At 33.6% G+C, this 24,930-nt stretch overlaps 3 protein-coding genes and 1 pseudogene across 4 annotated transcripts; 3 read left to right on the forward strand and 1 right to left on the reverse strand.

The window, feature by feature from the left end:
- Positions 1 to 5,094, forward strand: LOC133861984 (12-oxophytodienoate reductase 2-like). Its single transcript, XM_062297816.1, has 5 exons — positions 1 to 354; positions 1,201 to 1,341; positions 1,472 to 1,602; positions 2,945 to 3,121; positions 4,258 to 5,094. The coding sequence occupies exons 1-5, from the start codon at positions 284 to 286 to the stop codon at positions 4,848 to 4,850; spliced, it is 1,113 nt and encodes a 370-aa protein (XP_062153800.1). The 5' UTR covers positions 1 to 283; the 3' UTR covers positions 4,851 to 5,094.
- Positions 5,095 to 7,619: 2,525 nt separating this feature from the next.
- On the forward strand, positions 7,620 to 10,266 carry LOC133860415 (putative 12-oxophytodienoate reductase 11; annotated as a pseudogene).
- A 5,149-nt stretch (positions 10,267 to 15,415) lies between these two features.
- LOC133860416 (uncharacterized) lies at positions 15,416 to 19,801 on the reverse strand. Its single transcript, XM_062296029.1, has 2 exons — positions 19,626 to 19,801; positions 15,416 to 15,884 (listed from the first exon to the last, which is right to left on the reverse strand). The coding sequence occupies exons 1-2, from the start codon at positions 19,799 to 19,801 to the stop codon at positions 15,416 to 15,418; spliced, it is 645 nt and encodes a 214-aa protein (XP_062152013.1).
- Positions 19,802 to 20,847: 1,046 nt separating this feature from the next.
- On the forward strand, positions 20,848 to 23,366 carry LOC133860950 (12-oxophytodienoate reductase 1-like). Of its 2 annotated transcripts, XM_062296631.1 has the most exons (5): positions 20,848 to 20,950; positions 21,303 to 21,443; positions 21,817 to 21,947; positions 22,228 to 22,386; positions 22,552 to 23,366. In XM_062296631.1, the coding sequence occupies exons 1-5, from the start codon at positions 20,883 to 20,885 to the stop codon at positions 23,145 to 23,147; spliced, it is 1,095 nt and encodes a 364-aa protein (XP_062152615.1). In that variant the 5' UTR covers positions 20,848 to 20,882; the 3' UTR covers positions 23,148 to 23,366. The 2 variants fall into 2 exon arrangements, with proteins under 2 accessions (XP_062152615.1, XP_062152616.1); XM_062296632.1 differs by lacking the exon at positions 21,303 to 21,443 and having other exon boundaries at positions 20,849 to 20,950.
- Positions 23,367 to 24,930: the final 1,564 nt, after the last annotated feature.

Genomic DNA, 24,930 nt, shown 5'->3' on the forward strand with positions numbered 1-24,930 from the left:
CCGCAGCTACCCACCTCCAAACGTCAGGGCAGACATCACAGACATCACCGACAGTAAAAGAGTAACGAAAAGCAATTGAAGAAGGACGTGTAGTTCAATTGGATTCACCCCACTTGCTTTTTTCTAAGCTTTTTGGTTTTTTTGTTTGCTTATTTACAAATCCTTTTGTTCTTGTATAAATACCCAATTGGGTGTTGCGCACTTTTTCATTTCTACTTATTTTGGAAAGCAAAGTTCAAGCACACAAGTAGAAGAACAGGAAAAGGAATAGATCATTTTAGAAATGGCAGCTAAAGTTCCCACAATTCCTCTTCTTACTCCTTACAAATTGGGGAAGTTCAATCTATCCCATAGGTGTGCACCTTGCAAAGTCTTCTTTTTTCTGTTTTCCCTTTTTGCTATGATCTGACTTATGATTATATGTCATGGGCTTTGTTCGTTTTTTGGTTGCAATCATGTTATGGGTATTATTTTTTTCACTCTGGTTTTGCAAGAAAGAGGTTTTTTTGAAAAATCCCAGTTGGTATAATGACTGTATCTAGTCTAGTGTATGAGCTCTTTTGATTGGTGTTTGCCTCTGTGGTTTGTTATAACATGAAGATCAATGTGTTTCCAGTCTGATTTCAATGTTTCATAGTGTGAGAAGAAAGGTGCTTGTGAAAAGTCTCTTTCTTTTTAATTTATTTCTTTTTACGAGTAAATCAGTACTTAATTAGAAAGAGGGCCTAGAGGATCTTTGGCTTCCTCTCCCCCATTCCGATGCTGCATTTTTTTGAAATCTATCTGTTTTACAGTTCTGGCTATCCTTTAATCATGTGCGAACTCAAAGAAAAAGTTATTGCAGATCATATCAATTACTTTCTCTGTCTCTGATAGTTAGTTACTGAGTCACTCACAAGGAAAAAGCATTATATAACACAAACTTTTGTTCCCAATTCTATTAGGTGATGCTGATTTTTTTTCTTCTTCAATTTGTCAAACCTCATCTAATTTTTATAATTGAGTGTTCCACGGCTGAAATTGTGAAGCTGTCCTTATTTCTGCCCTAATCATTTCGTAAATGAATTGTTTGTTTACTCTTCTCAAGCTTGCTATGGGATATATATATATATATATGTGATGCAGATAATTTTATTTTCTTCAGTAGAGAAAGATCTCTTGCTTGATTTAGTTAATTTATCATTAACTTTCTATTTTCAGAGTAGTTTTGGCACCATTGACCAGACAGAGATCTTATGGCAATGTTCCTCAGCCTCATGCCATCTTATATTATTCTCAAAGAACCTCCGAAGGTGGTCTTCTAATAGCTGAAGCGACAGGAGTTTCTGACACTGCCCAAGGGTAATTTTAACTATAGTAGTTTGGCAAGATCTTTCTATGTTCTACACTTCAGGGAAAAGCTCCATTTTGAGGGTTCACTTTCTTGCCTTGAAACTTTTATGACTTCTTAGTTTTCTTGGATATTGTAAAGGTATCCCGACACACCTGGTATATGGACTAAAGAGCAAGTTGAAGCATGGAAACCCATCGTAGATGCTGTTCATGCCAAAGGTGGAATCTTCTTTTGTCAGATTTGGCATGTGGGGAGGGTTTCAAATCAAGGTTTGTCTTTGACTAACACCTCTTTTATTTCTTCCCTTCTAACGTTGAATTGGTTGGCGCCTGAATTTTTGTTATAAATGGAGAGAGTTGAATGTTTTCTAAGATGCTTTAAATGCAAAATGAGTGGCTTTGGGATATAAATTGTGGCTCCAAACTATTAATTGCTGAGGTTGATCCAGAAGGAAGCATTGCATGCGAACATGTTAGTAGAGATTCATATTAGATGGAAGTTTTGATTGACAGCTGAAATATCCTTGTAGAGTCCTACCTCCTCAGTTCGTAATGAGTGTCGTATTTGAAATGGAATATATTTTTCGAGGAGGAGCACTAGTTGGCTTGACAATTTGAACTTTTGTATTTCTTGTAATTTTCCCTTTTTATTTTAAACTATTCATATGGGACACAAACTTCAAAATGAGGATGAAAAGGGAAAAATTAAATTCTAAAGTAAGTTTTGCATTTGAAATTAGCAAAAGTGGTGAGCAGTGAGAGAGTAAAAGGACTCCAGTGGATTTATGAAGCAATAATACCTTTTTTGAAAAGAAAAGAAAAATATCCATCTACCGTTGCTGTTGTTATTTTTTTTGTATTGTCCTTTGTAGTTTGAATTGATTTGTTATTACTAGGGGGATCATTGCCTCAATGGGAGGGAAATGTTCTAACCCAAGTCTCATATTTTAATTTTATTTACTGAAAAAGAAAAACGCAGTTTATGTCATTTAGCATGTGGTTTAATCATTTTAGCATAAAAGGCTAGGTTAGTATAGAATGTCAATTTTTCAAAAGCATCGTTCTTTAAGCGAGGTGTTCTTTTGTAAAGTCGATCTTTAAATACTTTTATAGCAATTATTTCTTATAGGCAGCCACCACTTGCTCTATCTCAGCTAAGTCATCATCCTTTCCAGTCCTAACGTTAGTGGTAACCAGTTGCCTGGCCTCAGCCAACCACCACTTTTTGGTGTGTTAGCCACCTCTAAGATCTTGTACTTTTGGTCTTTGGAGACTAACATTTATGGAATTCCCATCATAATGTAGCTGTTATGCTTTCATGATTCAAAATAAAATAATTTTTTTTCCCTTTTTTGTGGGTTTCAAAGTGTGATAATAGGGTCTCCGAAATTTTAGTTCTTCAATTAGTGGAATTTTTTTTTTTTTTTTGGGAGCTTTGTGATGAAACATCCTGTTCTAAGTACTTAGAACGGATCTAAATTCTTGTTTTTCTATTTCTTTAAGTGGTGGTTAATGATTTCTTTCCAAATACATGCGACAGACACTCTACAACAAAAAATTCGAACTAATTTTAATTTGGATATTTCCTTTTCTTTCATATTGTTGTCTACAGGTTTTCAGCCAAATGGGCAAGCTCCAATTTCTTCTACTGACAAGCCTTTAACCCCTCAAATTCGAGCTAATGGAATTGATGTTGCACAGTTCACTCCTCCAAGGCGGCTAAGGACAGATGAAATCCCTCAAATTGTCAATGATTTTAGACTTGCCGCAAGGAATGCTATTGAAGCTGGTAAGTTTTCATTTCTTAAAATAAATATGAATTTTGTGAGAAGTCAAAATTGCTCTTGGGTTTAGGCAAGATAAATCATATTTGATCGGTCAAATCTACGAGAGAGTTGGTTGGGGGGGGGGGGGGGGGGAGACTTTAGAAATAAAAAACAGATACCGTTTTGAATGAGTTTCACAAATCACACTGCCTTCTATTATTATAGGGGTAAAAGATTAATCTATAGTGGCTTCTATATAAGTAATTCTTTTGGGAAAACAGAAACAATTTAAAATTAATTACTTTCTTTGTGGAAAATGAAAAACAGATACTATGTTGGCCTCTACATCAACAATATCATTACTTTAACAATGTCAGGAGAAAAGACCTTTGAAGGAAATTCCAAGCACATCTTAGCGTTTAAAGATATTTTCCTGTGTTGTCTGAGGTCCATAATCTACTGTTACATGAATATAGGCAAGTCATGTCTACAATAAGCGTACAAGGGCTTGTTTTGATCTCCCACAGAAATCAAATGACTTCATTGTGTTTTCTATAGCATTTGAAACATTCAAATTTAAATTTAGGGTTATTGAAGTTTATGTCATCAAAAAAAGGGGCTGGGGGGTGGGGGGAGATACACTGTGATGATAGTTTTTACCTTATTAGCCACCCTTGATTTATCATTTGTACGGTGGAAAACAAAAAACTCACGTGAGAGCTTCAGCAAGTCAAATTTCATAGGTTTGCAAATGCACCATAATAGTAGGGTTTCAAAACAGAAATGTATTAATCAATTTTGAGAGCCATTGCAACAGAAAACATATGAGTTTTATTTGTTTATATAATATGAGGAAAATAAGAGGTACAGAGTCTGTTTCTAGATAAATTCACCTTCCTTGGTTTCGAGAATTGCTTTGGTAGATACTTGCTCAACACATTCTTATTGGATTAAACCCAACACCCTCTATCCCTTGTTTATGTTTGAAAGAAATGGCATTTGGTCCAAAAGCAGTTGCATTTTGGAGAAACATAGAATTAACCAACAATTCATGATCCTCTGCCTACATCATTGAAATGAGTTTATTACACCATTTTCTAGTTTCTTGTTTTTTAATGTCAAACATGATCTTGGACATTATACTTTGTCTTATACATAGGTTTTGATGGAATTGAGATCCATGGGGCTCATGGTTACCTAATTGACCAGTTTATGAAAGATGAAGTGAACGATCGAACAGACCAATATGGTGGATCCCTTGAAAATCGTTGTCGATTTGCTCTGGAAGTAGTCGAAGCTGTTGCCAATGAGATAGGAGCAGACAAAGTTGGAATAAGGCTATCTCCTTTTGCAAACTATATGCAATCTGGAGACTCCAATCCAAAAGCATTGGGGCTTTACATGGCAGAGTCCTTAAACAAATATGGGATTCTCTATTGCCACATGGTTGAGCCAAGAATGAAGACCGTTGGAGAAATACATCAATGCCCGGACAGTCTTGTGCCAATGAGGAAGGCTTTTAGGGGTACTTTTCTTGTTGCTGGGGGTTATGACAAGGAAGATGGGAACAATGCCATTGCTGAAAACCGTGCAGATCTTGTTGTTTATGGTCGTCTGTTTTTGGCCAATCCAGATTTGCCTAAGAGGTTCAAGCTCAATGCTCCTCTCAACAAGTACAACAGAGAAACATTCTACATCTCTGATCCTGTTGTTGGTTACACCGATTATCCATTTCTTGAAGACACTGCTTAGGTTTGCAAAGGATCCTAGGGGAGTTTAAATTGTCTAAAATTACCCCTCTTTTGAATCCTATGTTTTTCTTTTAGTGGTATTATGTTGTACTGTACCAAGTGCAACTAGAATTCTAATAATTCCTCAGCGCAAGAGTTGCACATTTGTTGGTGCTGATCTGCTTGTGTGCCTGACTACTTGTAATTTGAATTGAAATGCCATTTGGCTATTACAAGCAATGATTCTTGAGCACGAGAAATTCTAATGCTCTTCAAGTTGTGCATGCATTTAAGACGAAAGAGAAAATTGGATTGAAGATGTTAAGAGTTTTTCTGAATAATTTACAAGGGTGGCAAATTAATCATGTTAGAAGATGAGCAAACGGGACGGCTCATAAGCTTGCGAAGAAAGCTGTGTTCTGAAATTGGAGAACAAGTTTGGATTGAAGATGGTTAATAAGCAAACAAGCTCAATTAGTAGAAAATAGCTAAAAAAAAAATTACTTGGCATTTGGTTCGCAGAATCTTACATTCTCCTGGAATATACATTCTTGACATTTGTCTGACATTTACATTCTCAATAATATAATGCTTGGGAATTTGGATTTTCAGGAATGTGATTATTCCCATGTTTAGGAATGATTATGAATCCAATAAAATTTTTGTAAACATCCATGCTTGGTTTATTCTTAGGCATTCTATGTGAATTATTTATTATTTGCAACATATCTGTATGCTTCTCTCTTTTGAAGTTCATAGGAATGACAGGGAAAGAAAAACTATATATAAAATTTGGAAGAAAGGGAGATCTTAATTTAAAAACTTTTCGGTTCACCAAAATTTGATTCAGAAATGTACAATGCAGAATGAGACTTAACGCTAGTTTGAGTCGGGTCAGAAGAAACTTTGAGGATTCAACTCTTATAACGATGTTTTTTACGCCCCACGAAACTTAGAAGAATGAGAGATCTGAATTTAAAAACTTTCTGGTTCACCAATATATAATGTCTGTTATTTTATTTATTTTCATTATTTTTCATCTATAACTAAATAAAACCTGTTCATTTCTGTTTTTTGTGAAATAAAATATTTCTTCACTTTTATATATAGATTTTAGGTTCATTTATGTTTTTTGTGGATTAAAATGGTTCCCCACTTTTGTATACAAATTTTACAAATTAATGGTCACAATCAAACCTAAGAAGTAGCATTAAAGAAATAATCATAATAAAATTATCACATAGTCTAACTTTTCTTGCATAATTATAAAAATGTCTAAAACAAAAAGAACCAAATAATAGCATAAAAAAAATTAAAAAGTTCATGACCTAGAGTCACCCTTGCATCTATGAGATGAGATCGAACTTGAATCACATGGTCATGTTTACAGTAATTTTATAAATTCTTATACTTAGTCAAGTTGAAAGCCCACAAGACTGTACCTCTTATTAATTTGATTTTCAAACATTTAAAATGGATTAAAGTATATTATACTGACTTTCGCTTCTTGAGGCGTGGTCCCTTATCGATTGAACTACTTCTTGAAGACATAATATACATGGATTAGTTTTAATCTCCCCATTTTAATCTCCCCATGTTCTATTCGAAATTATCTTTGATGTTTTAAAATAATATTTTTAGTTTTAGATTCTTAAGAAAAATGAGAAAAATAATCACTTAGCGTGCATGAGAAGAGGTTTTTCACCTTATTAATAAAAATATATGGGCAAAGGAATGTGGACAATTTTTAATAATTTTTTTTTGTTTGTTTGACATTTCCTTTAGTATGCGAATTTTCTCCACTTAAATACAATAAAATTGAATATTATTTTCAAGCTTCTAAAAACGAGGTCAATGGTCAATAAGGGCGGTTATTATGGGGAGAATGGTCTATCGATTATTGAACTCCAAACGTCATTGCAGATATATATATATATATATATTTTAAAAATTACATTATTTATTTTTGCGTTGGCCTAAATTATAAATCGTTTCATGTAGTATTAAAATTAATTTAGAAATCCCTATGGTTGGCCTAATTTACAAATCGCTTTATTGAGTCAAATTCTATTAATGTTTTTGATAAATTCTATTACTCGCCACGTCAAAATTAGTAAGATGGCGAAACGGGTTGATATTAATAAAATATATATATATATATATATATATATATATATATATATATAAAATTTAAAACTTAAAAAATTGTTAATATTTTTTTTAAAATAAAAAAATTGAAAAGAGAAAAGGGATGAAATGTGGCATGCAGCCACCTCCATTGGCTAGAGAAAGTTGCCCAATCGGCAGCAACCATTTTTCTCTTTTTAATTTTTTTATTAAAATTTTATGTATTTATTTAAAATTATTTTATTGAGATCGACATGTCTTGGTATTTATTGGTGCTAACGCGGAGCTTAACGAAATCTGTCAAATTTTTTAACGAAATTTTATAAGGATCTTTGAATTAATTTTGATATTACAAATAGTAATTTCTTAATTTAAGCCGATGACAAAAATGGCACAAATTTTTTATTTTATTTTTGGTTGAACGTCATAACAGACATCACCTACAGCAAATGATAACGTCATGGCAGACATGTTTTTTTGTTTTTTTTTTTTCTTTGTTGAGGCGTCATAACAGACGTCAGCTACAATTAGGTAGGTATAAATACCCAATTGGGGTGTTGCATGTTTTTAACTCTCCTCTCCAAGCACACAAAACACGAAGCGGAAGGAAACGTACGTAGAGAAAAGAATCATTAAAAATGGGTGAAGCTCCCAACATTAATATATTCCTCTTCTTACTCGTTACAAATTGGGAAACTTCAATCTATGCCATAGGTTTGCACCTTCCAAATTTTTATTTTTATTTATTTTTTGATAAAATATGTTTTTTCCTCCTAAAACTATCATTTCAATTTCACTCGTAATTATCAACTTCACCTTATTACAATTTAGACATTAATACTACAGAAAAGTTTTGACTGTCCTGGCTGGCCTATGTGTTAATTTTGATCCTTATTTTAGAAGATCTTTTTCTATATAAATAAATATATAAAATGCTAATTTGAAGATAAAATTATGGTATTACGTACCTCAGCCCTAACTTAAAGGGCGTATTTGGGGCTGGTGATCAGGATTAGGGATAGCCAACCGACGCACCGCAACCATTTAAGAGAGCAGACTAACCACACTCACGTTTCTTTTTTTGGGGGGAAGTATTCTTAAGCTCTCTAAAAATTTAATGCAAGCTGGCTCTCCTAAAATTAAAACAATAATATCTTATTATAGATTAAGCCTAAGCTCGATTTAATACTAGAAGAGTTAAAATGTCGCAGGACATTACTTTTGGTGTCTGTGCTAAACCAAACCTAATATATATATATATATATTCTTTATGTTTATATGAGCACTCCATTGCTGAGAAAATGAGGATGTCCTTATTTCTGTCATAATCATTTCATCAATGGATTGTTTGTTTATTCTTCCCAAGCTTGTTATGGGAAATATAGATACATGATTGATGAGAAAGTTTTATTTTCTTCATTATAGAAATATTTCTCCTTGATTGAGTTAATTTATCATTTACTTTCTATTTTCAGAGTAGTTTTGGTTTTGGCACCGCTCACCCGAATGAGATCTTATGGCGATGTTTCTCAATCGCATGCTATCTTATATTATTTTCAAAGAACCTCTAAAGGCGGTATTTTAATATCTGAAGCAGCTGGAATTTCTGATACCGCTCAGGGGTAATTTTAACCATAATAGTTAGCAAGTTCTTTTTGTATTGGAAGTCATTTATAAAGCGTAAATAAGATCTACATAATTAAATTAATTTTGAACTGTCCGACTACCTATGTGGACAAATGGATCTCATTTATAAAGCATAAAACAAGACCCACATGCTCAAATCAATTTTGAATTACCAAACCATGCACCTACTCGACAAATGGGTTTCATTTATACTCTCTCACGCTAGCAATTCAACTCGCTAATAATTTAGACAACTAATTAATTACTGTGATCCTAATCAACCTATCTTAATGATGAGAAATGATCCCTACACTCATTTCTCACAACAATCCCACAACAAGCTGACGTGGTTGGTAATATTTTATTATTTTTTTTGTTTTGGTTGAAAATCGGTTGGAGGAAAAAATGAAATTGTTGTGGGACTGTTGTGAGAAATGAGTGTAGGGATCATTTCTCCTTAATGATTGTTGGGTTTCTTTGATATTGTTAAGGTTTGCGTATGCACCGGGTATATGGACAAAAGAGCAAGTTGAAGCATGGAAACCAATCGTAGATGCTGTTCATGCCAAAGGTGGAATCTTCTTTTGTCAGATTTGGCATGTGGGGAGGGCTTCAAATCGAGGTTTGTCTTCTCTTATTTCTTCTCTTCTAATAGCTAGCGGCTAGCCAATTAGCCTGCTCTAGAATAAATAAATTAAAAAAAAAAAAAAAAAAATCAGACTAATTTTAATTTGGATATTCTTTATCTTTTATATTGTTCTCTACAGACTTTGATGGGCAAGCTCCAATTTCTTCTTTGACAAGCCTTTGACCACTAAGAGTCTTGATGGTGAACCGTTCACTCCTCCACGGCGGCTAAGGACAGATGAAATTCCTCAAATTGTCAATGATTTTAGAGTTGCCGCAAGGAATGCTATTGAAGCTGGTAATTATTAAGATGAATTTCATGAAACAAATCATGATCCTCTGAGTTTATTACACCATTTTTTTAGATTTCTTGATTTTTTTTTTATTTTTTTATTTTTATTTTTTAATATCGAAGATGAATTTCGCTTTATAAATAATATTATTTGTTGTCTTTATACATAGGTTTTGATGGGGTTGAGATCCATGGGGCTCATGGTTACCTAATTGATCAGTTTCTGAAAGATCAAGTGAATGATCGAACAGACCAATACGGTGGATCCCTTAAGAATCGTTGTCGATTTACTCTGGAAATAGTGGAAGCTGTTGTTAATGAGATAGGAGCAGATAAAGTTGGAATAAGGCTATCTCCTTTTGCAGATTACATGGAATCTGGATACTCTAATCCAAAAGCATTGGGGCTTTACATGGCAGAGTCCTTAAACAAATATGGGATTCTTTATTGCCACATGGTTGAGCCAAGAATGAAGACTGTTGGAGAAAAATGTGAATCTCCGGACAGTCTTTTGCCAATGAGGAAGGCTTTTAGGGGTACTTTCCTTGTTGCTGGGGGTTATGAAAGGGAAGATGGGAACAATGCCATTGTTGAAAACCATGCAAATCTTGTTGTTTATGGTCGTCTGTTTTTGGCCAATCCAGATTTGCCTAAGAGATTTGAGCTCAATGCTCCTCTCAGCAAGTACAACAAAAACACATTCTACATATCTGATTCAGTTGTTGGTTACACTGATTATCTATTTCTTAAAGACATTACTGCATGATGTAAAAGGAAAAATGGGAAATATTGGTTTATGGTATTGTCTTTTGTAATTAAATAAATAGGTGATTGTGTCAATAAATCATAAATGGGCGTCGCCCTAGGGTATGTTTAATATTTGTTAGTCTATAAGTCTATCTTGTACTACAATAAAGAGAGATTTTGATCAAATAAAATAACGATGAAATTATCTTCTCTCGCCTTCTCTCCTGGCCTCTTTACTCTCTTTATCTTTCCAGCTTCTTCTCTCTTCTCAACAAGAATAACATAGATATATTTTACATATTTGATCCTGTTGTTGGTTACATCGATTATCCATTTTTTGAAGACACTGCTTAGGGTTTGCAAAGGATCCTAGGGTAATTTAAATCGTCTAAAATTACCCCTCTTTTAAATCCGATATTTCTTTTAGCGGTATTATTTTGTATGGTACATTTTAAAACCAATTAGTTAAGAGTTGCACATTTGTTGGAGCTGATCTCCTGTGCACCATTTGGTTATTACAAGCAATGATTTTTTAGCAGGACGTCTTATATATATATAAAAGCCGAGCTCTTTCTTGAAGAGATCGCCTATAATCTGAACACGTGGCATGAACCGGTTATTTTGAAAATATATATAAAAGCTGAGTTCTCTCTTGGAGAGAGCCTATAATCTGTACACATTGCATAAACCGGTTATTTTGAAATGCTGAACCGTGTGTATTTTTTCTGAACCCATTGTTTTTAAAATTGAACCATGCCATTTAGTTAAAGTATACGTTTTAAGCTGAAATTTATGTGTTTTAATGCTGACTTAAACAACAATTTAACGTGCGTTTCTTCTATTTCCTTTTCTTTCTCTACTCGTCTCACCCTTCTCTCTAACTCTCACTCACGTTTTCATTAAAACAAGTTATCTTCTAAAACTCTCCACCTTCACTCTCTTTCTTCGTTTACATTGTCGCTCTACTTTCCCCAGTAAATTAAATTTAAAGTCTCTTTGTCTCTATTTACTCTTCTACACCGTCGCCCACGCTCTCTCTGTAAGTTCTCTTTTATAGATTTCTTTTATATTCTTTTTTGATAAGTTAGATTTCTTTTATATTCATTTGTGGGTTTTATGTTGTTTATTTGATGATTATATCTTTAAAATTATGTATTTTGTCGTGAATGTGTACTTGATTTGTAAAACTCTGGGTTTTCACTTACGAAAACAACATACTAAAATTTTCAGAGAAAACAAACAAATCATATGCTAAACTTTGCAAGATTTAGAGATGAGAAACTTACTAGGAAACAACACTGTCACAGTCGTTGTATCTGCTGCGTTCAGTTTATAAAGAAGAGGCTTTCTTTGTAACCTGTGTTTAGTTTACGAAGAGCTGAAGAAGAGGCGACACCCTTGAGGATGAAGGAGACCCTTGAGGACGAGGATCAAGGCTGCTGTGTAACCTATATGTTTAGTTTATAAAAGACTAAAGAGTTTATTTGTTTCTCAAGTGTATAGGTTGGGTTTCGGTTGTGGAGATCATAGCATGTCTGAGACTTGAATAATTCAAGTTGAATTGCTTGCTATAAATGCATTGCCGTGTGAAATGACTGCCCTGACACATCTTGAGGCTTGATTCCATACTTTTTCATCCCTCGAGATGAGGGGCAACATTATATGCGATACTTTGGCAGCCTTTTGTTTTCTGCTCACCATCGGATGAAGGTGCAAAATCAACCAAAACAATTGAGATAGATGTTGCGACCAGCAATAGAAAGAGTCCACCATAGATCACACCTGCAGGAGATCAAATTTATTTGGACCGTCTGGTTGACGAAAATCTTGGGAAGACAAAAAAAAAAATTTCTTCAGAAGACAAAAGTCAGAAGGCATGATAGTAGCTAGATAGGTTTATGGGAAGCTATTAGCCTAAAAATCATATATTTTTTTTTCTAATACTTAAACAACATATGATATGTATGGGTAAATTTTTATTTAGTTAAAAATATATCATCAATCTTTTAATTTTATTGTTTGTTACAAATAAAATTATATGTTCTTAAGAGTACTATTTTTACAATGAATTTTCTCGCTACATAAATATTTTAATTTATAATTGAAATATGACGTCAAATGATACTGTTTATAAATTTATTGTTAAAAATTTATTATTCTTTCAACTTTATTATCTGCTAAAACAAAATTATATAATTATGTGTTTTCTCTTGTATAGATAATCTTAAATTTTAATTATAACATACAATATTTCAATTTTTTTTAATAGGCGATAAACTATTTCTGTTTTTAAATTCTTTTGTACTATTAATTACTTCTTTCTTTTTTTTTTTTTCTTTTTTTTTTCTTTTTTTTGTGGAGGTTAAATTTGGTGTTCATTTTATATATATATATATATCGTGTGTTTCCTAATATTGTTCGTATAATTGTTTTTTATAGATGTGCTAAGTAAGGATGTTGTATTACTATTCACATGCTAAGCGCTAACCCAACTGCCAAGATCTAAATATTGGGCCCTTTTCTAATACTTAAGCAAAATATATATATATATATATATATATATATATATATATATATATATATATATATATATGACATGTATGGGTAAAACAGAATTTCATGCTCAATATTAGTTCGTATTGTTTTGAATTTCATTTCATTTGTAAAATCAAGCAAAAAATATTACCAAACTTCTCTTATATATTTTTATATTTTGTTAAAGTAGGAGATCGTTCCATGTGCTACCTAGAGGTTAATTAGGCTTTTTTTTTTTCTTTTTTTTTCACTCTATTTATTTTGTTTAGCTCTTCTAGCCTAGCTATGGCCTTGATATTTGTTCTTTAGGTTGTTTAGAACAACCGGCATATCTGAAAAGAAAAAAAAAAACAAAAAAAAGAAAAAAAAAATCGACTGTTTAGCTTCTCTCTTTTTATTTTGGTTTGCGTGCATATATATCTAAGAATTGAGTTTGATTATTAAGTAAAATTTGTTTGAATTGTAATTGATTTTTTATTGAAATATTAGATTGATTTTGTACAATATGTCAATATTGAGCAACAAATAAAAAAATAAACTTGAAAGTACTTTATGTATAATCCAATACAATATTTTGATTCTCTCCTTATGGATAGCATGTGATTTTATTATTTAATAAATACTATTTTAGAAATATTTAAATTTATAAATTGAATTCTTATATAATTATACTTTTTAGTTGAAATATGAGGTCAAATGATACTATTTACAAAGTTTATTCTTAAAAATATATCATTTCTTCAACTTTATTGTTTGCTAATTAAAACAAAATTAAATAATTATATGCTTTCTCTTGTATAGATAATTATAAATTTTAATTATAACGTATAATATTTCAATCTTTTTAACAGACCATAAACTGTTCCTATTTTTAAATTATTTTGTACAATTAATTTTTTTTTTTTTTTTTTCTTTTGTAGAGGTTAAATTTGACAATCATTCGGTCTATGTTTTCTATTTAAACAAAAACTTTGTTGCTTTTTTGTATCTTTGTGTGCTATACATTTTTATAACTAGAATCCAGTTATTCTTTTTGCTATTTTTTTGTTCTTTATACTTTCGCTTTCAAACATATATAGCTATGGGAATAAATTTTCATAAAAAAAAAAAATGTTTTTATCTTTTTCAAATATTCAGAATTATTTGCGTTTTGTTTGTATTGAAATATAATAGTTACCACACTAAAAAATTGCTACTAATTTTGTATTAATACTTTAATATTTATATTAAACCATGTGTTTTACTCTAATTTTAGCCATTTTTTTAAAGTGTTTTTATGCCTTTTGAAAGTAAAATAAGGCAAAAATTTATTTGATTGTTGTGCATAAAATGAATATAAATACATTCGAAACGCAAAGAGATATTAAGCATTGAACATGATGCGATGATTTATTTGATTACGTTAAATGTTTACTAAAATATTTTGTTTATTGTCTTTCATAAAAAAATACTTTGTTTTGTTTGTTTTGTATTTGAGGTTAATTAGTCATTCCGCATCATGTTTTATTTATTCCAACTAATACATTTTTTTGTTTCATTCTATTTATTTTGTTCAACTCTTCTAGCCTAGCTATGGCCTTGATATTTTTGTTCTTTAGGTTGTTTAGACCAATCGGCATATCTGGAAAAAAAAATAATAAAAAGAAAAAAAATAAAAAATAAAGAAAAAGAGAGACCGACTAGCTTTCTCTCTTTTTATTTTGGAATATTGCGTGAATCCAAGAATTGAGTTTGGTTAATAAGTAAAATTTGTTTGAATTCTAATTTATTTTTTATTGAAATATTTGATTAATTTTGTATTTGATTTTGATTTTGATTTTATACAATATGTCGTTGACCAACACTAAAAACAAAAAAACTTGAAAGTACTTTATGTATAATCCAATACAATATTTTTTTTTTTTTTTTTTATGAATAAAAGATTTTATAAGGCTCAACTCAGCAACCAATACACTCCAGTGAAAACTGGAAACAACTCCTGCATAGGGACAAAAAACCCCTAGCTAGGAAACCAAGAGAGAAAAAAACACATCAACGACAACCCTACTGCTACCAAGAACACAGTAAGCAACAACATAATACAAAGACCACCAGAACCTGCTATTAGTAGACACAATCAACTAAAGCAATCATCCAAAAAACAAACACCCATCTACAAGATCAAAACAGAGAAATCAAACCCCCATCAATCCTCAAAGACACATAGGACTCACAACATCCCATCACTCCAGAAAATGTAGATTCCATTTAGCAACAAGGTTCATATACTTCCTGAAATGGCTGATCTTCCCTTTTGCTACAATCTTCGCTCGAGCTTCCCACCTAACACGAGTCAAAATTGCTTCCTCCGTGCGTGGAGTGTTATTGTGCAAAAGGTCGTTCCTCTGCTTCCATATATGGTACACAGTAGCTCCAAAACACAGTCGACCCAAAATTGCTCTTAAACTTTTCCCCTGCATCACCTTCAAGCTCCAGACTACAATATCATCCCAATCCAAAGGCACATTGTAAAAAGAACACTCAGCCATGATTTCAGTCCAAATCCGCCTACTGAAACTGCATCTAAAGAAAAGATGCTCACGGCTCTCTTGAGCTCCATAGCAGAAAGGACAAAGAATCTATCCTGAATAACCCTAGCAACACATGCGTTGTTTAGTGATCAAAGCATCCTTGAAAACTAGCCAAAGCATGAAAGAATGCTGAGGGATAGAAACAGGAGCCCAAACAATCTTCCACCATACAACTACCGGATGCACCTCTCTCAATTTTTCCCAAGTGTCCGAGCACTTATGTATGCCACTTCGAGAATTCCACACTGGCTCATCAGCATCTCCAACCTCAACTGTGTGGAGTTGACTCTGAATCTCAACAAGATCATCTGATCGGGCATAAGGCCAAAACCAAGCACCATTCTTCATAATGACATCCAGTTTGGCATGCAGGGGAAAACCTGAATCATGAACGATTCTATAACCATATTTATCCAAAAGACAGCCTGCAGGATGCCAATTATCCAACCACAAGAACACCTTATTACCCCTCCCAACCTTAAAACGAATGAAGCTTTTGGCTATGTCTTGGAGCTTGAGAATCTTCTTCCAACTCCAAGAACAAGAAGCTGGAATAGGAACTATCCAGAAGCTCTTATTTTTGAATGTATAATCCAATATTTCTTTTTAATCCAACACAATATTTTGATTATCAGCGGGTGATCGAGGTTCAACGTCGTCTACTCCTTGCTGTTAAATCGAGCTCTCTCAATGGCTGTTTCGATCTGTCAGGTAATTTCAAATTGCACCTTTAATTACACATAAACTCTGATTTTGAAGCACTCTACAATGATTCACACTTTTATTTAGGATTTTGCAAACTGGGTAACGTTAAGGTTGTTGAGAAGTTTCTTTGTTAATTTGAAATAGATGTGTGCTAAGTGTAGGGAATTGGCCTATCAAAATGCCAAATATATTTCTTTTTAAATTTGCTTACCCAAATTATTCACTCTCAGAGGAACATTTTGAAATATTTTGATAAAAGGTATCGAGAAAAGAGACCGAAGAGAAGGTATGTGACGAACTGTTCAAGATGATTTTAAAAACATTTTTTTTATATATATATTTTTGGTAGCAATTAATTAAATGAGTGAGAAAAGAAAATTAATTTCTAATAATCTTTAAAATACTTTTCGAATAAATTAAAATAAAAAAAAGCCCGCTCATAAAGCGGGTTAAACGCTAGTTTAGTTTAATTGACAAGCACACATATTGAATTTTGGTTTTAAAAGATATGTTTACATCTTAATTAGTTGGCCGGCTGTAAAATTCTAAATTACACTTGTTGGGAAAATAATTAGCTCCGAAGCCACGTGGCCTTCTATTCGACTCGGGTTTTAAAGTGTGTATCCGAGCCGGATCGACCCGATCCGACCTGACAGGTCGGGTCGATCCAAACTATACCAGATCATCTCGGTCATAACACATTTTTGGGTACCTCGGATGTTTGTCAATCCTTGTTATGGATAAATTAGTTCGGTGTTCAAAACGCTTCGGATTATGGTGTGACCTAATGAACTGCATACCTCAGAGCTCAAGACCCCACAGAGTGCGGAATATGCCGAGATCTCCTAGTCTTTATGGAGTCAACATGTCTCGGATGTTCCTACCTAGGAGTCTTGGCCAGTACAAGCGCTGTAAGGGTATCCCCTTATCTTCAGCGAGTAAACATTTGTTAACTGATAAGATTCTATGATCATGATTTATGGAGGTTCTGTTAAGATACCAAATCCTAAGATTCGGGAAACAGATTCGTATCCCAAGTTTAAAGGATAACAGATCCCTATCAGCGTGGAGTTCATTTGAAAAATGAAGATTCCTACTCAATTCAAACTTATTAAAGATAATATAAAAATCTGCATGATCTATGGCTGAGACTCCAAGTCCAAGTATACTTCAGAGACTCCTGCAAGTCTATAAATAAGGAGATCATAACAGGTATGGAGATACGTTTTTCTGTAAGCTCTGAGATTTTCGAATTCTCCATTAAAGTCATAAAGTTTGTGCTGAGTTAGTCATCGGAGTGGGCGTAGTCGGTGCTCCCGACTAGTCGTTTGTTACTTTTGTAGATCGGAAGGAAGGTAGGGAAGACAAAGAGCTTGTCAAACGAATCACAAGGCGACACGTCACCATACCGGAAACTGTAACAACAACGCTTGATGGCCAAAAACAAAAAGTTATTAATTTAAATTATATACTATACTTAACTAAGCACTTAAGAAAATAAACATTAGGAAAAAATACACATGCATACCCCTCTCAAACTACTACTTTATTGTCAATGTGCTTCCCAAACTACTAATTGTGTCAATACATCCCTAAACTGCCAACAAATGTCAATGTCCCCCCTAAAGCCAACAAAAAGACAAAATAACCCTAAAAAAGTTTCAATAAGACAAATATATCATTATAATTTTGAATGAAGAAAAAACTAAAACTAAAAAAATAAAACAAAAAAAAAGGAATTTTTCTTTTTGAAATATTGAAAAAAAAAACGATTTTTTTTAAAAAGAAAAACGAGAAAATGAAATCCAAGGGGGTAGCCCAAACTGAAAATTATATAAAACAAAATCTTTAAAAAACAAATCAAAAATGAAAAAAAATTGGTTTTAATTTTTAATTTTTTCGTTTTAATTTTTTTAATTTTTTAAAATATATATATTTTTAATATATTTTTAAGAATTTTTATAATTTTATGAAGGACATATATTTTTGTCATTGTAGGACACATTGACATTATTTGGCAGTTTAAACCTTTAAAAAAGGACATTGACACAATTAGTAATTTGTGGGTTTAATGTATGTGCGACTTGTATTTCAACAAGTCTTTCGGTGGGCCCACTCCTTTTCTTGTTGACTTGCTTGCTGTCCACACACGTGTGTGTGTGTGTGTGTGTGAGTTGGGAAAGCTTCATTTGGAAGCTTGGGGAAGCTTCTCGTAAAAGCTTGTGGAAAAGGAAGAACAACTGAAGTGTTTTTGTTGAAAAACTGAGAAGCTTCTTTCGGTCCTTTTGAGTAGTGTGTGCGAGAGAGGGATATTCTTCAGAGAAGAAGAAGAGGTCCAGCAGTTGAAGTGCAGTCTCGGTAGCTCATTGTGGAAAGAGATAAGTTCATTTTGTTGTCTCATTTGTATTTCTCACTATTTCTCTTGAGTGTTAAGAGATAAGGAACTAAGATGAATTTTCTCTTTTATATTTAGTTCTCATTTGTTGTATGAGAGTGAGATTTGGGTGTATTATGGCTTTTGGGTTTGAGCAGCTGCTCTTTGTATTGCATTTTGTACTTCATCCTTCCGATAGTGAATTTCTCCTTGATCGTTTCCGCCAGTGGATGTAGACTTGTTAGACTGAACCACTTAAATCTTGATCTCTCTTGAGATTGTGATTATGTTGTTATTTGCTTTTTTATAATTTTTCTGCTTCTTTAATAATCTGGAATATTAGTTTTGTCACAACAGTGGGACACATTGATAATTGGGTAATCATAGTTTAAGGGAGTATGTCATGTACTACATGAGGGAGATGTTTTGGCAACTATGTTTTCTTCAAAACAATGCATTATGGAACCGGTAGATGCTGAGGCTTTGGAAGCTTTGGCAACTGTTGTTTTTTTGTATGGAGTTGGGATTGCATAAGGTTGTACTAGAAAGAGATGATGCTCTTCAAGTTTTGTAGGCATTGAAAATGAAAGAAAAATAAAAATAAAAAAATTGGAGCAAGTATAGTCCGTTGATTGAAGATGCTATATTTCATATTTCTCAACAGTATATAAGAGTGGCAAGTTAATCATGTTAAAAGATGAGCAAACGAGGCGGCTCATACACTTGTGAAGGAAGCTTTACATGAAATTGGAGAACAAGTTTGGATTGAAAATTTTCTCAGTTATATTCATATGATATCCTATCTGCTTAACAAATTGTTTTTCTTATCAATCATAATGAAAGAAAGCTATACGATTGACTTCAAAAAAGAAAGAAAGTTAATGATATGAATAAGCAAACAAGCTTAACTCAGCATCCTCTAGGGTGGCGCGCGACCACCCTGTTGGCTAGGAGTGGCGCGCAGCCAAGCAATATGGGGTGCCCCTGCATAACTTCCTGAAGTATTTCTTATACAATCGACTCTTTGGCTTAATAGGTAGGGCTCTCAGTAGTTGCTTGTTGATCGAGATCAAAAATCTTTTTGAGCTTATGAAACCCTGTATTTTGGGCTTAAAAAGTCAAATCAACTGTCACTAAACTAAAAAAGAAAGAACTGTGAGTGGTTGGCGCTCACATAATTGGTTGCTTGCTTACCAAGCCATCTTGTTTGAATTGCCAGTACAACTTTCAGTTTCAGCGACTATTTGAACTGTTGTATGAGATACGGGGCTTGCACTTTCCTTTAGTCTAGTTGACCTAGGATTGGATACATGTTTGAAGGAGTAACCGGTGACTAATAACCATTCAGGAAACTCTTTGGAAGGCAGCATGATAAAGTCAGTTGAGCCCAGTTGGGCACCTAATGGCGGGGTAGGATTTCTTCGCAGGCGAGAATATGTAATATAAATGAGGCAAATGGACAAGCAAGATTAGCTCAAATATCCAAGACTTCAGAAACCTAGGGTGGCTTGCATGCCACCCCAGAAGTGGTCGGAGCCACCTCTAGGGGTGGCTCACGGGCCACCCCCAACCCACCCCTGGGTTTCATCCCAAGGTGGCTCGTGCACGCCCAAAAAAAACTTAGGGTGGCCGGTTGCTACTTTTTTTTTTATTTTTTTTTTATTTTGAGGGTATTTTATGTAAATTCTGATTTTAAGTTAGGGTATTATAGTCTTTTCACGAATTTGATTGATGGAATGGGGGTAACAGTATGAAAATGGTAGTTACATGATCTCTTTTGGTCGATGTGTCAATTCGTGGTAACATATTGACAATGAGGAATGTTAGAACTCATTCTAGTGTTCTTCTGGTGTCCATCTAAAAGGACATAACTATAACTAAAAAAAAAAAGAAAAAATTGCATCCATGTCATCTAGAAGGACATAGATATAATTTTTTTTTTATTACATTTATGTCATGTCTGATGGATATCAAAAGAATACTAAAATGAGTTTTAGCATTCTTCATTAACAATAATCAATAGTTAATAGGATAAAATATAATTACCCTAAAAAAAAAAAAAAAGAAAAAAAGAAAAAGAAAGAGTAGGGTGGCTCGACGCCGAGTCGCCAACCCTATTGTTGAACCCCCGCACGATGGAAATCTCTGGAGTATGGTCAATACTGGCGGTTATTCTCTGGGCGATGGTCTACCGACTATCGTACACGAAACGTCTAGGCAGACTGTTCTTTTTTCTTTTTTTTTTTGTTCTGAGGTCATAAGAGACATCACCTACAGCAAATGATAACGTCATGGCAGACATGTTTTTTTTTTGTATTTTCTTTGTTGAGGCGTCATAACAGACGTCAGACGTCAGCTACAAGTAGGTATAAATACCCAATTGGAGTTTTAAACTCTCCCAACTCCAAGCACACAAAAACGCGTAGCGGAAGAAAACGCAGATCATTAAAAATGCCTCAAGCTCCCACCATTCCTCTTCTTACTCCTTACAAATTGGGAAACTTCAATCTGTGCCATAGGTTTGCACCTTCCAAACTCTGCTTCTTAATTATTTATTTATCTATTAATATAAAATACATTTTTTCCTCCTAAATCTATCATTTCAATTTCACTCGTAATTATTAACTTCAAGTCATCTTATTACAATTTAGACATACATACTATAGAAAAGTTTTGACTGTCCTATGTGTTAATTTTGATCCTTATATATATATATTCTGAAGCTTGCTATGGGAAATATATATATATATATATATATATATATATATATATATATATATATATATGATTGATGAGAAGGTTTTATTTTCTTCGGTATAGAAAGATTTCTTCCTTGATTGAGTTAATTTATCATTTACTTTCTATTTTCAGAGTAGTTTTAGCACCGCTCGCCCGAATGAGATCATATGGCAATGTTCCTCAACCACATGCTATCTTATATTATTCTCAAAGAACCTCCAAAGGCGGTCTTTTAATAGCTGAAGCGACTGTAGTTTCTGATACCACTCGGGGGTAATTTTAACCATAATAGTTGGCAAGTTTTTTTTGCATTGTAATTCATTTATAAAGCATTAATAGTACCCATATGCTCAAATAAATTTTAAACTGCCCGACCATCTATCCGGACAAATTTATCTCATTTATAAAGTATAAATATATAGGACGCACATACTTAAATAAATTTTGAACTATCCAACTACCTACCTGACAAATGGGTTTCATTTACACCCTCTCTCGTTAACCATTCAACTTTCTAACAATTTTTCAGCCAAAAAAAAAAAAAATTCCAAAAATTTAGACAACTAATTATTGCGATCCTAATCACCCTATCTTAAAAATTTGAAAACTTAATGATTGTTGGGTTTCTTAATTTGATATTGTAAAGGTATCCTGATGTACCGGGTATATGGACAAAAGAGCAAGTTGAAGCATGGAAACCCATCGTTGATGCTGTTCATGCCAAAGGTGGAATCTTCTTTTGTCAGCTTTGTCATGTGGGGAGGGTTTCAAATCGAGGTTTGTCTTCTCTAATTTCTTCTCTTCTAATAGCTAGCCAATTAGCCTGCTCTAAGATCTTGTACTTTTGCTCTTTGGAAGCTCATATTTTTGGAATTCCCATCATAGACGTAGTTGTTATGCCTTCATGATCCAAAAGAAGTTTTTTTTTTTTTTTTTTTTTTTTTGGGATGATTAAAATTTCATTACAATAAACAAATAAAGGTCCTCTGTTATTGATTTCTTTGGATGATTTTCTAATTCTTTAAGTGGTGGTTAATGATTTCTTTGTTGTCTACAGATTTTGATGGGCAAGCTCCAATTTCTTCTACTGACAAGCCTTTGACCACTAAGAGACTTGATGGTGAACCATTCACTCCTCCAAGGCAGCTAAGGACAGATGAAATTCCTCAAATTGTCAATGATTTTAGAGTTGCCGCAAGGAATGCTATTGAAGCTGGTAATTATTAAGATGAATTTCATGAAACAAATCATGATCCTCTGAGTTTATTACACCATTTCTTTTTACATTTCTTGTTTTTTTAATATCAAACATGAACTTGAACATTTTACTTATAATTCACCTTGTAAATTAAATGATATTATTTTTTGTCTTCATACATAGGTTTTGATGGAGTTGAGATCCATGGGGCTCATGGTTACCTAATTGATCAGTTTCTGAAAGATCAAGTGAATGATCGAACAGACCAATATGGTGGATCCCTTGAGAATCGTTGTCGATTTGCTCTGGAAATAGTGGAAGCTGTTGCTAATGAGATAGGAGCAGACAAAGTTGGAATAAGGCTATCTCCTTTTGCAGACTACATGGAATCTAGAGACTCTAATCCAAAAGCATTGGGGCTTTACATGGCAGAGTCCTTAAACAAATATGAGATTCTTTATTGCCACATGGTCGAGCCAAGAATGAAGACTGTTGGAGAAAAAAGTGAATCCCCGGACAGTCTTCTGCCAATGAGGAAGGTTTTCAGGGGTACTTTCCTTGTTGCTGGGGGTTATGAAAGGGAAGATGGGAACAATGCCATTGCTGAAAACCATGCTGATCTTGTTGTTTATGGTCGTTTGTTTTTGGCCAATCCAGATTTGCCAAAGAGATTTGGGCTCAATGCTCCTCTCAACAAGTACAACAGAGATACATTCTACATCTCTGATCCTGTTGTTGGTTACATTGATTATCCATTTCTTGAAGATAGTACTGCATGATGTAAAAGGGAAAATTGGAAAAATTGGTTTATGGGATTGCTAGAATTTAATTTTATGAGTTAGTGGTATTGTCTTTTGTAATTAAATAAATAGGTGATTGTGTCAATAAAATGGGCGTCGCCCTAAGGTTTAGTTTGTTAGTCTATAAGTCTATCTTGTACTCTAATAAATTAAGAGAGATTTTGATAGAATAAAATTACGAGGAAATTATTCTCTCTCTCTCCTCAGCTTCTTCTCTCTTGTCTCTCTTTTCTAACTTCTCTCTTTCTAGCTTCTTGTGTCTCTTCTAGCTTTCTGGTTTTGTTCCAAAATAGTAGTGACAAAACTCAAGAGCAACAGTCGATTTGATGGGAAAAAAAAGAGTGTCATAGTGAGCACCTTTAGAATCTATATCTTATCTATGGTGTACATTGGCATCTCAAATGTTTTCCCAAGTTTATTAAAAAATAAATAAATGTTTTCCCAAGTAGCTTTTTAAGGAGCTGGGCATTAATTTATACGATTTTAGTATTTCCCACCAACCTTACATAAAATTCATGAACTTATTTGACAATAATTTTTTTTTTTTTAAAAAAAAAACAATTTTAAACACAAAGTACAAAATTTGGGCCGGATCTACCCCTAGGCAACTTAGAGCATTCGCAACAAATTCGTCAAAGTAGAGCTATCGCCAAATTTCGTTGAATTTCCTCAAAATAGCGTCTATAACAAGCTCGCCAGCGCTATAGTAAATTTGCTTATTGTCATACTTGCTTGTCTGGTTTGCAGAGCCAAATTTCTTTTGTCTCTTCATATTTTTCATTTCTTTATTCAGTCTTCCTGTGTTCTCTCCTAAAGTCGTAGCAAAAAAGCTCATTTGCGCCTCACAAATTGCATTTTGCAAGCTTCTAAGTCCCATGTTTGATTTGGTTTATGGGTTTTGATTCTAAATCTCAGATTTTGATTTTGATTGTGGGTTTTGAATCTCTTGCTCTCTCTCTCTCTAAGTGTATACCATTATCATGGAGATTTATTGAGAAAGAGAGCAGCGAAACACAATGTGTGTTTAGGCAAAGGGCCGCACAAGACGGTTAAAAAAGATAAAGGGGTACAGAATAAGACAAGCCTATCTGTATCCCCACTTGGAAACAACAACCACCGGAAGATATATAGCTGAAGTGGTAGAAGCGCTAAAATAGTCCAAATCTGAAACTGCAAAAAAGAGATGCACCAACACAAATTCAAATATAAAAGCCTTTCCTAAATGGAGACTAAAACCCAAGCAATAAAATAAAATAGAAATAAATAAATAGCAAAAAAGCCCAAAAATTAGCAACTCCAATGACCGGCGGTGCAGAAGACAACAAGGCATTCGGCGTGTCTAGTGGCATTGGGAAGCTGGGACGCCGGTGTTGGCAGTGAAGTGGCGCGTGGGAGCCAAAGATCCTTTGTCTGTTCGTAAATCTAACTTTGAAAAAACTAGATTTAGTATCTCGAAAAATGGCCACCGATGCTTGGGAGAAGACGGCGAACGTTGAGGAGAGAGCCACTAGCTTAGTGGAAAAGCCAAGACACCAAGGTAGCGGATTCGGGCGAGTTAAGTCGTACAAAATGATGGATAAAATTAACCTCGAGAGAGGTGAGAAGGGCTAGAGTACTAACCTCTAACCAAACAACAGCATAAACGGAAATAAACATAAAGGAAAGAGGATGAGAGGAGGGAAGAGTTGAGATCCTTCCCCTGTCCTGAGCCGGCTGTTAAAAAAAGAGAGAAAATATGGGCAGGAGAGATAACAGAGAAAAA

This window comes from Alnus glutinosa, chromosome 2, assembly GCF_958979055.1.
Source record: "Alnus glutinosa chromosome 2, dhAlnGlut1.1, whole genome shotgun sequence".
NCBI lineage: Eukaryota > Viridiplantae > Streptophyta > Magnoliopsida > Fagales > Betulaceae > Alnus > Alnus glutinosa.